The sequence below is a fragment of the Cryptotermes secundus genome, unplaced genomic scaffold, assembly GCF_002891405.2.
Source record: "Cryptotermes secundus unplaced genomic scaffold, Csec_1.0 scaffold395, whole genome shotgun sequence".
NCBI classification, from domain to species: Eukaryota; Metazoa; Arthropoda; class Insecta; order Blattodea; family Kalotermitidae; genus Cryptotermes; species Cryptotermes secundus.
Genome location: NW_019742967.1, coordinates 301,574 through 317,623, shown reverse-complemented (window position 1 = coordinate 317,623; position 16,050 = coordinate 301,574). Strand labels below are relative to the sequence as shown.

General features: G+C 40.3%; 1 protein-coding gene across 2 annotated transcripts in view; it reads right to left on the bottom strand.

Moving 5' to 3' along the window:
* The window catches only part of LOC111873495 (nuclear receptor coactivator 5), a 22,974-nt gene extending 6,924 nt beyond the window's left edge, over nucleotides 1-16,050 (bottom strand). The window contains exons 1-8 of one of the 2 annotated variants that reach the window (XM_023868255.2): nucleotides 15,865-16,050; nucleotides 15,416-15,604; nucleotides 14,269-14,376; nucleotides 11,280-11,427; nucleotides 9,314-9,523; nucleotides 8,459-8,578; nucleotides 7,556-7,755; nucleotides 2,701-2,858 (exon numbers count right to left, since the gene is read on the bottom strand). In XM_023868255.2, coding sequence (XP_023724023.1) covers nucleotides 2,701-2,858; nucleotides 7,556-7,755; nucleotides 8,459-8,578; nucleotides 9,314-9,523; nucleotides 11,280-11,427; nucleotides 14,269-14,376; nucleotides 15,416-15,566 — 1,095 coding nt within the window. In that variant the 5' untranslated portion in view covers nucleotides 15,567-15,604; nucleotides 15,865-16,050. The remainder of the gene's footprint in view (nucleotides 1-2,700; nucleotides 2,859-7,555; nucleotides 7,756-8,458; nucleotides 8,579-9,313; nucleotides 9,524-11,279; nucleotides 11,428-14,268; nucleotides 14,377-15,415; nucleotides 15,605-15,864) is intronic. The other variant, XM_023868256.2, reaches the window with a different exon arrangement.

The following is a 16,050-nucleotide window of genomic DNA, read 5'->3' as shown; positions in this document are numbered from 1 at the left end:
ACGTACATTTTTACGTAAAATGTCCATTACTGTTTCCTGATTTTAACCAAAATAGAAATGTGACGAAAAAGATTCTGCTAACACTTCCCCATACCAAATTTAATAAAACTCTGTTTAGCATTTCTCGAGTTGTGACACGTAAACTGAAAAGACATGACAAATGCGACACGTGGATTTAGTTGCCAATAAAACTGCCTTCTAAAAGAAGTTATCGAAGGAAAGATAGAGGGGAGGATAGAAGTGACAAGAAGACGAGGAAGAAGACGTAAGAAGATGCTGGATGACCTTGGGGACAGAAGGGGATATTGTCATTTGAAGGAGAATGCTCTAGATCGCATTAAGTGGAGGACTTGTTTTGGAAGAGACTGTGGACCTGTCGTCTTGACAGATTACTGATGATGATGATGATGTGCTACAAAATATAAAGCTGCACAGTAATGTTACAGTATTATACTACGCAGTCTACACGACGTTTCTGTTCACTGTAGTCCAGTTTTACAATGTATTAAATCCTGTAAAGATAAATAAAACATACCTCATCTTGGAAGCAGCATTTTAAAATATAATCCCACTAAAATTGAAGCATGTTCATACACCAACCGCAAATTGTGTCAGAACTCGCAACATATTCGGCGCACCATAATTCAATGGAATAAAAATTTAAGCGAAGAAGTAAATATATACTTTATTACTGGATTACTGATAGCACCTGCTCATGGATTGCATTTTTCTCAAAGACTTTCACTCTCAGCAAATCTACTGCTGGCTCACACGCTGACCCGATCATAGTTTAGCATGTGAATCATAAAATGCTGCTACGCGCACCACCTGCTGGCAGAGGAAAGAACTACATGCTCAAAGTGCGTTCTGAGAGGGAAATATCACAGAATGTTTCTACCCGACGTTGGACGATGGACATATCAGTCTGGATAATGCATTCGTAAATGATCAAACTCTGATATGGATGAGAATGTGTTAAAATAAACTGGTCCCAAATTATGAAATTGCTTATTTATTGTGATACTTTATAAATATGTATTTCCAATAACCAATGCTCAACGAAAACGTGGTCAATATAAATTTTACACTATAAGAACTGCATATGATCATGTCTGAACATGGACATAAAGAATCTTCTACATATATAAGAAAATGGAACCATCACTTGCTTGCTTATAACCACACACCACAAATTCACCTTAGGAGTAACCCTTTCATGTTCCACACATCAGGCCATCAAGAGGCATTACTGCCTAACTTAGCTTCCAGCCCCCACAACTGATACTGTGAACACGAGAGAGATACAGCAAACTGCCCATTATCAGGCATATATCAGGAATGGGATGTGACGGTTACATGAATCTGCCTGATGTATGAGGAAAACTTTTATACAACCCAACTCTCACATGATTTTCACCATTTTTCAGTCTTCCAATATTTCCATTTTTCTGCTTTGACATCAAAACACCACAATTTCACTCCAGCTCTTGCATGTGAGTCTTCTTATGGACGAAAGATTTCAGATATACTGAAACGTGACCACAAATTCAAGCAACCTCTACAGAAATCACGCAATAGTATGGCTGAAATGACACCTGCATGAAGAGGGGATGATGGACAGTGCTGCCAGTGGCAGCTGGGGAAACTACTGGGAGGTATGTGAACATGTGCACATCATGCCTCTGTTCCTGAAGCGACTTAAGAAAATGATTAATTTTCTTTTAAATATTTGCTAGTTGCATGGAGGTACAGATCATTTGATGCCAGGTAACTGTATCTCATCCCGCGCCATAACTCAAGCGGTTAGTCGCTGGCTTCCCATCGCGGCGGCCCGGGTTCAATCCCGGGTCTGGTCAAGTGGGATTTGTGGTGGATAATCTTCATTCCACCATTTGCTCCACAATCACCCTCACCTATCATCTGGGGCTGGTACAATAGGCCAGAAGTGGCCGCAGTACAAGGGACTTAATCCCACCCCACTAGCAATAAAAAAACTGTATCTCGTATCTGAGCACGTCGCAGTGATGATTACTAAGCTTAAGATCTCCTGGGAGGTAACAAAATGTAGAATGGTAAACAGGTACCAGTCTCTAGGAGCAAATTTCAATCTCATCACCACAGCCTTCTACTTCGAAAAGAGTGGGAGCAGGTTCCACCTAAACACTGCACAGTATCACAGCCCTGAAGACTACAATCTGAATGACGCAGACATGGCAACTGGCCATATGCAGGCATAGATATGGATGTCATATTCAAATACATGCAAAATAAATGAAGCAATAATTCTGAGATGGTATTATCATGATTTTGATCGTTTGGGTTGTGACACCAGGTGGTCACGCTGATAATTATTATGTGCCTGTGACGTCACAACCCAGCTCACACTATAAAACAACTGTTATTTGTAAGTCACAATCCATTACGTTGTTCTTACTTCCTGCATTAAATATACATGTAAATACCACATTCTTTATGGAAGCCCTGTATACATTTAATATGTACAATCTTGAACTCTCTCCATCCAATCAACTAACGATATCAACAAACGTAATTCAAACTGTCGCGACTTAAGATACACTGCATAGGACTTCTTGATCATCAACCAGGAAAATATTTAAAAATATCTTGTTTACCTGCAGGACACATTATCACATATTCACTGTACATTTGTGCGGCCAAGTGAATAAGATCAGCCCTAACCTGGATGGCTTCAGGATGACGCTCGGACAATGGGACACTGCTTGACACAACAGAGATTGGGGTCGGTATCGCAGCCGGCATCTTCTCTCCACGCATGAATGCCTCAAAGTTGCGCATGATGAGTGGAATTGCATCATCCAATGGCATGTTTCGATGTTCTGCGGGTGGAAAACCATAACCGCGCTACACGACACTGATCTCATACTGTGTGACTCTAGTCTACTCCACTCCATGCAAAAATCTCATCGACAATAGCAACAGGTTAACTGTTGAACTGGAATTACGTTTGCATTGACAGCTTACATTCATCTTACTCACCAGTAACAGCAAATTCCAGCTTTCTCATACATGCAACATGATGCTATTACGATGCGACATGTACAAAAACCAGTATTTCTTTTAATAGTAATTCACAACCCATACTTACAGAGAGGTGATCAACTGTGGCACATTTTAACATACATTTCATTTACCTCTGAATGCTGAATGTACCTTATCCAAAATAAATTGTAACAATCCCTAAGATCTGGTGAAGCAATTCATTCTCATTTCAATCAGTATTTCAAAACAATATGATCAATCAATCATGAAATAGTCTGTATAAGAGTCCAAGTGATGCTTGATGCTTGGTAGATGTCTAGTTTCAGTAGTACCATGAATATACTAGCACCAGGTTAATGTACACATAAAACTTACCGTACATATAAAATGAAAATGCCTTCCCCATGAGAACCAGGATGGGGCCCAACAGATGAGAAACTGTCAAATTTTGACGATTAACTATGTCAAATTTTAAGACACGTAAACGGTCAGAAACGAACATTCCTCGGCCATAACGATGTACTATAAAACTCCACGTATGCAATATAAAATGGAGCCCATTATCACAAGCTGAACAGTATCCCCTAATACACGATACTTCACGAACATATAAACGTGGTGTTGCACGACAAATAAAAGTGCGAGATATACACGCTTCTGATAAAGCACAAAAGATCATTAACATACGCATGAAAATCCCTTACGACAAGCATGAAATATCAAATAGGGTCCATTACTACCAGAACAAAAGGACCAACCACTGAAACAGTCAAATTTTGGCACACACAAATACAGTAGTCTAAAGCACGCAATTTGCAAGATACAAACTTTCAAATACAGTACACCAGAAAATGCAAAAAAACTTTCTTAATATTGCGCACACGATGTAAAATGAGCCTGTCACGCTGGACATGAGGAACGGTGTTAAATGCACATCAACGCAGTGAAATTTCATGAATAAACATGCGACATCTTAAAAAGCACTACCAGACATGTCAAATACCAAACCGTTGGTTAAGAAAAGCATAAACATTCCTTCGACACCGTGTATATACGTGAAATGCAGTCTGTTGCCATGTTAAAATGGGTAGAGTTGAACAATCCACAAATTGTCAGCACTGGCGAATAAACACGAAGCATTTTAGAACGCATGAATATGAGGACAGAAATGAGTGGCTCGAATACCAAAATGCGGCTAGGTAATAAACACACAAAATATCAACATTATGTACGCAATGCAAAAGAGCCCGTCAGCATAGATGAACGTAAAGAGCAAACGTACTTCAAACCGTCAAAACTTGTAAACACGAGACATTTAAAAACACACAAATGAACTTCCATAAATAAGAATGCTGAATACGGAACCGCAATTAAATAATAAACACATAAAATATTTTTGAGTACTACGCAAGTAGATGAAAATAAAAGTGTGATGTGTAGGAAATAACAGACAGATCCAACTGAACGATAAAATTGTCAAAATTTGGTGAACAAATACACATGTCACTATACAGAAGTTCAAAAGCATACACACACTACACCTGAAATGAGCAGATTAAATAACAGGCTCCAATTAGACATCATTTGCATGAAACAAACTTTAAAATGGATTCAAACGCATCACAGAATGTCAAAATTTGGCGAACCAAATACAGCACTTAAATAGTGTGCGCCAACAACACAAAATGAGCAATCTGAATAATGTTCGGACAAGTACCAAACGCATGAAACATTCTTCAAAAGCAAGTATATCCATGAAATGTGAAGTCCGTCACTGTGGACATATGGACATTGCCACACACATGACCAGAGCAGAGTTACTGAGCTGATCAAGAAATTCCCCACTTCATCCACGAGAATCTGCCACTGGCGCTTATCCTGAGCCACATGTATCTACTCCACATCCTCACACCCTATTTCTATCAGATCAAATTTAATATTATCTTTCCAGCTATTCCCACATCTTCCAAATGGCCTCTCCCTTTCAGGATTTCCAATTAAAATTTCACACGCATTTCTTATCTTGACCATGAGTACTACATGCCCTACACATCTCATATTCCCTCTTCTGAACATTCTAATAACATCTGCAATTTTTTTATGCCCTTCTGTTACCTCCTCTCTTTTAGGTCCAAAATCTTGTCCTTCACATCTGTTATCACACACCACCTGTCTTATGTTCCTAACGATGGTAGATCAAGTTGATTCGAAGAACATGCTGGAGGATCAATATTACTGTTTGGTTTTTATTTCTAAAATACTTTTACTTTTCCTTTACCTATTTCCTTCTTTCAGGCACATGGTAGCATAGTTTGTTGAGGCACTATGCTAGATGCTGGAAGGTCACGGGATCAAATACTGAGAAGGTGGATTTTTTCAATTTCCCTAATCCTTCAAGCCGCACTATGGCCCTGGGACTGACTCAGCCTCGAAATGAGGACCAGGAATATTCTCAGAACATTCTTGGGGGTAAAGGGTGGCCGGCATGTAAGCCTGACAACCCTACCATCATCTGTGAGCCGACTGTCTAGGAAATGTGGGAGCCTCGATGTCTCACAACCCTATGGGTCTCCACGGCCTGTTACAGGGATACCTTTACTTTTTTTTTTTATTTCCTTCTTTCAGTGGGCAACTGACCTAAGCTGTGTCGACAGGCAGTGCAGTAAGACAAGTCATTCAAGCAGAAAGGTCAGTGGATAATAAATACATCGGTACTCTGATTTGTTTGTGACAGCTGTAAAATTTAACCAATTGGTCACAAAAAGGAATAGCAGGTTACAAATGACAGGGAAATTTCACATCCAAATTTCTGAAGGCAATAAATGAGAAAGTTTAAAGAGGTGCCGTATGATGGTAGGAACATCAAGGTTCACAATTAACTAGCCAGTTAGCTAACTAACTAACTACGAAGAGCAGTTCCTGGGGAAGTAAGAGTCACTTGCTGGTCAAGAAGTTCCCCAAAAGTATAAATCATGAAGCTCCTCATTATGCAATTTTATTCATCCTCGTTACTTGTTTTCTCTTAAATTCCAATATTCTCCTCAGAACGCTCTCTCTCTCTTTCTCTTCTCTTCTCAGTGCTAAGGACCAAGTACCACACCCATACAAAATTGCATGTAGAAAAATAGTTTTACACACTTTCATCCTTACATTTCAGCTATCACAGCATGGATGTTGAGTCATTACATTCAAACATTATGATAGAAACACAAAGTAGTTCACACTAGCTTCGGAGAAGTTATACTCAGAAAGTGTTCATGAAACCACTGGGTCACCTCCGATGACCACAAATTTTTGCTATTTCCTTCTGAAATTCAACAAACCAAGGAAATAGGTTTTCATTTTAAACTTTGGTCATTTTCTTACCAACCACAACGCATTTTAAGCTTTGCCACTTTTATCTGTGAAATAAGAAAATCAGAGCATGACAGAAACATGAAAAGGACTTGAGAAATCTATGAAATTCTGGGGATTTCATTTTGAAGTCATGTTCGAACCAGTGTTCGTATTCGTATTATGAGAGGGGGTGGGTTTCCCCATGCACTTAGACCAGTTATTGGTCCATTGTGCATTCCCCTTTAATTTCTATTGTCGCCATACCCTACCAGTAATGGTGCGTGCCATCAGCCCCCGTAGAGACAACGAAGTCGGCCCTCGGTACCTTGATGCTTCCCCCAACCACCAGAGGCATTGGAGACTACTTGGGCGGGAAAGGGCCTGTAATATAGCTCAGAGGTCTCCTAGAGACATGAGGTTCTTTTACGTGCTGTAAATCTATGACACGGGACACACGGCTTAAACTCCCTCCCGGAGGACTTGTTCCCTGAATTCTTCCGCCCTTAAAAATTCCATAACCTCCGACGGGNAAAAAAAAAAAAAAAAAAACTTGTAAACTTACATTAGCCAGGGCGTGACTGAATACCCATACAATGGATGGGAATTAAAAATTTAGAATGAAGCCAAAAAAATGTGATGTGTAACTGTAACAGTAAGATCATCTTCGATTACAACCTCACATGAGTTAATCTGTGTAGCAGATTATATTCCAGAATAATGAGATAATTTTGAAGAGAATCATCAGAAACAAACAGTTACTTAACACCCATGTTTTGGATGATGGCGTGCAACAATAACCGTAACTATTATTATGGACACCGTCTGTTATCTTGTGCTTTTTAAAAACACACCACTATGGAAACCAGATCTGTTTCTAACGTAAGTTCTGGTGACTGATACTCACTCCTTGTAACAGACCCAACAGAGCAGGAATCTTTTCTTTTACAACTAACGCTGGAAACAGATCCACTTTCCAACATTTTGTATTTTGAAGAAACTCAAGACAACAGAAGCCACACATATAGATACTTAACGCTGTGTATGCAGACTTCATGTGCGGGTTGAATCATGATTTTTATTCCAGTCAATGCAAGTAATCAATACTAGGTGGCATAATCTAAAATCTTAGCCATGCAAAATATGGCCCATAATAATAAAACATGCTGACGATAATGTAACAAGTTAAGCCTTTTGTTACCTTGTGGTAACCCATGCAGGATGTTCAGTGTTAGGCTACGATGTTCCTCATTCTGCGGCATAACCACAATCGCATACAGACTGCCTCGACTGGAAATGTTAGCCAGAACTCGGCCAATTGGAACCTCCTCATTTGGGAAGAGCAGGTCCACTGAAAGTCCCAGCTGTTTTAGGCGATGCTCTATATATTCAGCATATTCCCTGAAAACAGGAAAAATCATATAGTTCATCTCACATGTTAACGGCAAGTTTTGGCTTCATTACCTCAAACAATCATTGCCACCAATAAAAGAGTAAAATATATCTAACTTCAACATAATCTAAACTCAACCAAGATTCTTTTGTTTTCTTAATTGTGATCTTTTGCTAAAACAACTGTTTCCTTGTGTATTTACCCATCATGATTGACGGACTTCACTTCCTTCTGTGTGTCTGGCAGATCAATGATTGCTGAATATGAAAGTTAATGCAATGTAATCAAAGAATCCATTTTGTTTAATTATCCTGAGAACAACAAGATTCACAGAAAAAGTGCACTGGACATAAAATATTTTAAATTTCTTTTCTAAATGATTTATTCAAAAAAATTTTCTTCTAAGAAATATTCAGCAAGGTATGCAGAAAATATGATACACATACAGACAGGTCTTTGTGTAATGTGCCCATTATTTTTGCCTGATTTTAAGAACAAATTTGAATATGCTGACACATTCCCATTAACACACACCATACAGCAGTGTCATTCTACTGACTGAACCATCTGGAATGGCAAAAATATTCATTCAGAAGGAACATTATATTTGGGCAGCTAGGACGTGTACATGTGTCATTATGGCAGTAGAGTGCATCACCAATAAAGGTTTAAGCAAGGATGTGAACTCTGTAAGGATCGCCAAGTGCTTACCTCTGATTCTTGTTGACAACTATAATTTCACAATCATTTGTCCTGTCCATCTGTCCCCCATTACCAGGTGGTGGATAATCTTTCCCCCTTGGCTCTGGGATGCCAGCTCTATACGGCGCACTGTTGAAACACACAAACTGAACTGACTTCGGGTTATCGAGGATGTTGATGTTGTCTGTTCTTGGGTCTCTACACCAGATGAATGTGGTCAATGCTGATGTTTCACAGGTACATCCTGCCTCCATCTTCAGAGTCAAAGTGAGTAGGATATGTTAGTGTTCATGTATATACATGTTCACGTTCTAGAAGGGCCACTCAGAGAAGGATGAGGGCCAGTCCCCAATCTGAGCAAATAGGAAAGGTGGAGATTTCCGTGGCGACCAGCCTTCAAGCAATGGGGATCCCTCCGTTGCCTTGCACACTGCCTGGCTCACAGGAATGCAATGCACGGTGAGCATTTGGACAGGTGACTGTTTGGTAATGTAGTCAATGGCTTTTTGGCAGCTTCACTGGCCCTCAAGAGGGTCATTTTGATTATATTTCTCTGCTGTCTGTCTATACTGCTCTGTGTACCAACCCCACCCTTCCTCCTGCAGGTTTGATGGGCCACGACACACACACATGAACACTCCTTCACCCTATTCACTTCAACTGAAGATGGAAGCAGCACGTACCTTCGAAATGTTGGCAACATTACCTGCATCCACAAAGCGTAAAGACCCAAGGGCAAAATCAACATCAATGATGAAGTGCAGAATTTTGTTTGAGACTTTAATAACTGACAATCGCAAGGATTCATCTCAATTTGATTAAGATGCACACAACAAGAACTCATGTAAAAATGCTACTATATACCCAAAACCTCCTCGATCATCTCTGCCTGAGAGGTTCATTCTGAAGTTGTCTCCTCCAGGAAATGGTCCATCCTTTTTAAATCCTCCATCCCGCCCATAGAATCCACGGTCACGGTCCAGATCGCGGTCACGGTCACGATCACGATCACGATCACGGTCTCGATCACGATCTCTATCCCGGTCTCCAGGCTTCCCAGAGAAACCCTCGTACCTGCAACATCACACATCTGTTCTTGATACAATGTACTGCAGATAATGACGTGCATGAATAGTTTCCAGTATACTTTCGTGGCCAGTTTTGCAACCTGCTTCATGACCAGAAAGTCCAAGAATGGAAGGGTATCATTAGCTTCAACTTCCATCGTGAATTTACTGGTAGGCCTAGTGCTGTTGAGATGGTGAAGAAATTGCTGCAATCTTGCTGGTCAAGCCATTAAAGTGTCAACATATGTGAGCCATTTAGAGAGTCTGTGGGTTGTGTATCCAGCGCTCCATGAATATGTTACTGACCAGTGGAGACAGAGAGGTTCCCACTGTCATACCCTCCTTTTGCTGACAGAATTTATCTTCAAATTGGAAGCATGTGGCTGTTAATCAGATGTCCAGTAATTCCAGTATGTCTTCAGCTTGTAAAGCTGAGAGCTCTAGTGTATTATCCTCAGGATTACTGAGCTTCTCGACTTTGTCCGTCATCTGGTATTCTTGAACAATATAACTCGATTTATTTCTGAAATGTTATGTTCTTTCTGGACAACAGATGACTAAATAAATAAAAAACACAGTAATTCTTAAGGTACTAACCCTTTCGTATGCTCTGCCAGAAGGCTTCCAACATTTTAACTTTCCCACACCGGTCGATCATTGGAAGCCTTCCACCAATGACTTATGAATTTACTGGTAAAATACGATTGCTTCCTACATGCCATATATTTGGTCTTTACATTCTGCAACATCTCTTCCAGTAGCAAGGATACAGGAACAATGGACGGCAGTTCTGTACTTTTCCACACCTCTCTCTCTCTCTTTTTATTTTTTTTTAAATTATTCTGCAGCTGTACGACTGATGCCAGAAATAAAACTGATGAGACAGCAGTGAAACTATTATAAAGTCAATATGCACCCTTTTGTATATAAATATTCATAAAACTGTTAAGTCACATCAAAGTGACCAGTACAAAGATGTGGCATTCATATTTGAACCTTGTTAGTTTATTTACAGACACACAATGCTAGCAGAGGGCTTAAAGGGCATTTATAATGGAGCAGAAATTCACCCCTTCATTTTGATGGTAATCAGCTGGCCGTACATACATGGATTTACCTGCTGACTTGAACTGTGGCAGACATGTTGGTGGTTAAATTCGGCAATGGATCAAAACCGTCACTGGCCATTACTATGTAATAAGGAGCCAGAGGTTCAGGTTGTGGAATTAATACACGACTCTTAAAACCTTGTGATGGTCGCTGACAACCACTAAGAAGTGTTCAGTCCTGATCTTGACTGCAATACTGCACCTTGATGACAAACCAGACCCGCAGTTTTCTTGTTACTAGTTACGTGTTCATTCAATAACAAAACATGCTAGTCACTGTGTGACGACATACAGTAACACTATGTCATGAATATAGAGTTTATTAGCACAGATTAGTAAATGAACAAATAACTGCAGTAGCAGAGAGCACCACAACTTTAAACTCTATGGGCATGATGAGACTGAAATTTAAAAATGTCAATTAAGATCTCTGGAATAATCTGGCTTGGCAAGGCGTCTTCCCGCGAACAAAAAGTACCTCCACAGACGCAGCTCTGCTTGTGTCACTGCCTAATGCTTCAGGACTAGCGAAGTTTCATTGCACTATAATCTGGTACAGCCTGAATGATGAACACACATCATATTGTACCTGCATCAGTGCTGGTCTTTCTGCTGCCAAGAGACACCCGCGTGAGGCACTGCACTAAACTGTACCTGTACCTGTCGCGATCCCGTCCCCTGTCATCCAAAGGAGATCGTTCCCTGTAGCCATCTCCCTTATCCATCGAGTCGCCCCTCCGAGGGCCACCAGGACCATCCACACCGCGACGGCCTCCACCAAACACCCGGGCCTGGTTTACCTCTGTAATGAAATTATATTTCAGAGGGCTGGATAGCTCAGTCGGTACAGTGACTAGGGGAACTGGGGTTCAACTTCCATCAGAGGCAGTGTCCAGGCTCGCTTTGGGCCCCACCCAGCCTCCTATCAAATGCCCCCCAGGTGGCATGAAGATGACCATTCACATCCATCTGGCGCCAAGGTTAAAGATGCACAGAACTACACACCCACTCACTGCCCCACTCATAACATCACACCTAATTAAGGAGAGGGGCAATTTGATTTTGCTATGCTTTCTCAAAAATACTTTCTCTGGTAGAATTTAATTAGAGGCACACTGCTGCCTGGCATTACTAAGCAGGAAACCATGCAGAACATTAAACAGCAAACATGAAATTTCATTTGCAACCAGTGCTTAGATGTTTCATTATAGTCGTTTTGTCAATAGTGTGAGGTGTATAGCCTTTGCTAGGCAACTACTTGATAAAACACATTCCAGCAGGAGTCAACCCTTGTGACATGATGTTCATTGCTAGGCAACGACATGGTAGGCATTCTTTGTCAACAATACAGGCTGTGTTTTCTATTTGGTCTGTGCAAAGCAGTTATAAGAAGTGTCTGGCAGTAAAGGAGAGTGAGTAGAGAACAGCGGTCAAGTGAAGTGGTTGATAAGGAACAGAATTGGGTCGAGTTCTGGAGATGGCAGTTGAAGATGATTAAGAGGAAGTGGCATGAAAGGAATTAGGAGGTGCAAAGACGACTTCATGTGTGATTTGAAGTGACAGTGAGACTGGTAAATCTTGTGCCAGGAAATGACTTGTGAAGAGTAATAATCCCAGTGTGTGCACGTGACAAGGAACTGGAAAAAGTGTGCAGAATAGCAACAGCGCTGTATTACCTGTAGTCATGAGTTTTGTGAATCTATAAGGTACAATAAATCCAATCACGCAATCCAAACCCCGTCTTTCTTATAAGTCACCCTTAAATGTTACAATATCAGTATCTGTAGCCACTAGTCAAGTGTCAGAAACAATCATTTTGCATGTCAAGAATTCCAGAACTGTCTATCTCACCAGATCTACAAAAGCAACACTACAGTCACATGTGTGGCTGGCACAACTTGTGATGGACAAGTAATTCTCTATGTGAAATTGGCACTGGCAGTAAAGCTTCAAAGCGTCACCATCCCTTGTCTAGAGATGACAGGCAGATATTTGGTACATTAACCTTTATCCTACGGGCATTTAAATTCCGGTTGGGGCAGCGGTACGGAATTAATTTAAATACCCGCGATTAGAAATCCGTAAAAACTGTAGTCACTTACTAAATTTGCTCCTATTTCTGCAATTTCTGTGATAAACGAACGAAATAAACGCTGTTTTTTTCTCAAAAGAATATAGAATCAGATACTGTAATTTACAGATTGTATAAAACATGTTAAAATTTTTGCACTGACTCCAAAGAAGAAATTTCCTAATTTTTTGTTTCCCTACAAGGGATTCATACGTTGTTGATACGTTTCAATGCAAGCTGGTGTATGACGACACTCGGCAACACCGCTCATTTATTGTGTAGCGAGTTTATCTCAGTACAAGTGACGTACCTCGTTCGGAATGTGGATGTGGACGAGTGAAAATAATCTCAGTGCCTTACTTCGCTCTCAGCTACAGTATAATGTTCCTACTGTTCTTATATAGATCAAAGCTAGCTTTGTTTATGCAATTGCGTTTGTAGTATCAACAAAGCGATAATAGAGCTTCGTTCCTGGAATTGTGCAGTCGAAGTTTGATTGTACATGGCGTAGTGTCGTGTGGAATATTCTATCAACGACTGGGTACAGATTGCTGTACCGACAATTCTGAGAGTGATGTTGAAGGTAGTGAATAAGAAAGTTATTTCGAAGGAGAATAATCATCTTCGTCAGAAACCTGGGGACCACCACACCAGCGTGGCACGAGGAGTGTGAATAATTATTCAGGTGGAGCTGTGGGCAAACTGTGGCAAACAGTTATAGCATCTGTCGTCGAACCTGGAAATGGACAAATAAGCTATTTTTCCATCTCCTTGATCTGAACAGTTACATCCTGTTGTCACACGGAGAATTTCGTCTCGCTCTTGTGCGGAACATGCTGGAAGGGGTCCACCTCGCCATCAACGGCCAGGGGTTGAACCCCTGCCGTTTTATGGGAGATATCTCGATTATAGAAGGCCAAACCACATCACTGGCCGACTTCCTCTACTTCGCAATTGAGGTGTCGTGTGTGCTTTTCGCGTGGGAAAAGAAAGATCGAACGGACAAAGTGCGTGAAGTGCGAAATCGGACTCTGCATTTCCGGATTTTTTTGAGAATTCCACACGAAGGCAACATTCCGGCAGATGACGCAGGTGGGAAGACAGACCCTCCATGCAGATGGTGGCCAAAAATTATATAAGTAGGACATTATTTTCTACCTTAAAAATGTATTTCAAATAACGTCCGCTTGCGCGGACTGTGCGACCCCATATGGGGACATTCATACCGCTGACTAAACTTGTGCGACCCCGTCGTTTAAAGGTTAAAACCTGCTCAAGCAGTTCAGCTTAACCCCCTCTGGCAGCGGTAACTGTATGCGTAACTTCTCTAAATATTTAAAAACTCCACATTCTGCCCACGCAGTGTATTTGTGTTTCAGAGCATTCTCACAATTAACTTCAATTATTTTCCCCAAGAAAATTAACTGGTTGGTCTCTGTAAGTGAGTACAGTGTTTTTTATAAGGTAGGAAGTGATTCTTTAAATATTACTTTGATATACTTTTGGTGACAAAAGGCTGAAGCAATTCTACTGAGTGTAAAATAAATTTATTTCTTTTGATACAAAACCCACCCATCTTCTTCCCTCGGTATACAGCTCCATTCTCCTGCTTGATGGCCTCCATTGCACTATTCTCCTGCTCGTACTGAACAAATCCAAACCCTCGGTTTAGTGCAATACCTGTAACATCACCGAACAAAGGCGTTATCTCCAGAATCAACCTAAAATTGTCCCAACAAATATAGACTTTCGCGGTTCTGTGGCTACAAGTACTATGGAATATAAAACAATCCAAAAGACCATATAATATACCCTTGCTATAAAGACTGCAGTCAGAATTTTATTCATTTAATATCCAGTATTAATCAGGGGATATAAACACTTCTTACTCGTAAATAATATCTTAAAGTTTGTGACGATGTGTTAATGCAATCATTGAATATTTGGACATTAAAAAACAAGATGATGGACAATGCCCCAAAACTCAATAATTGTACTTCTTCTGACTTGTATTCAGGAGGAACCCATTTTGAATTTTAGCAGATATATCAATGATCTTGACATTTTCCTTAGAATCTTCAGACAAACGTCATGAACTAGGCAAAGTCTGCTTCCTTCCACATCTTCTGATACATTATTCATTAAGTGTCATGTAGATTAATTACTATACTGGGTAACCCTGCCTTTCATTCCTCCACAATTAGTACAGGAATCCTACAAGTCATGTGTGTAGTCCATTGCATTTCTGTTATTTCTGGCTTCCAATGAATGCATACAGTGACAAGCAAAAGTGGAATGAATATAAGGACAGGCAATAAGTGCTCATTGTCCAGGAACGATCTTAAATATGGAAATCATATGCAATTAGTGTGCAACCATTCATGGCTCAAGTAATTTTTAAACTGCAGGATAACAGTGGCAGTATAGGTACGTAATAATAAGTGGTAACCCATGCATCTAACCTCAAGAAAGTGTTATGCCACAAAGCTATCAGTGAATGGTGAAATAGTGCCTATATTGGAATATACACTCGTAATTTTAACACATTCAAAAACAGCACTCGTAATTTTAACACATTAAAAAAAGCGCTTTATTTTAAATTGCGGTCCGGTTTAAGATACACACCACCATAAGCGATTCGTTAACGATACTGCTAATATATTAACATCATGATGAGGATATAATCCTATCGCTTCCTAACTTAACTTATCCATCTTACCTAAAATTGGGCCGTGCTTTTTGAATCTTTCTTCAAGGTCTTTCTTAGTCATTTCACTGGTTGGTATGTTGCCCACAAAAATCCTAGAGTTGGCGGTGGATGGATCAGACATATTGGGACCGTCGCCTTTAAACTGTTCTCGGAAACTCATGTTTTTCAGCCGCCGTCGCGACCGTTATTAGGAATTTCCTTAACAAACAAGCATACATGTGCCTTAAGAATATGAATACTGCAGTTTACAAGCGTCGTTCATATACAAATATGCGTATTTCAAAGCATGAAATACCGGCATGCAAACAAACAAGATGGCTACGACCATGCACCCGAGATATTGCAAACATTACAAGCTCTCTGGAAAATTACAAAGTTAAAAACTAAGATCAATTTTGTGTTAAAACATTTATAGCAACTTTCAGACTTTCGCTAATATTATGTACTAAATCACTTACAATCAGGTTTTAAAACGTATACACGTCGAATGTTTTTACCAAAACTCTACTTCTTTGCAACCTTTGCAACTCGATTCAAATGACAACGCGTCTGTATAAGGCACTGTGGAGATCCAGTTGCTGTGATCATGGAACACGTTGTAGATTAGGTACGTACGCGGTATAGGGACATTGATCGGTACCGTG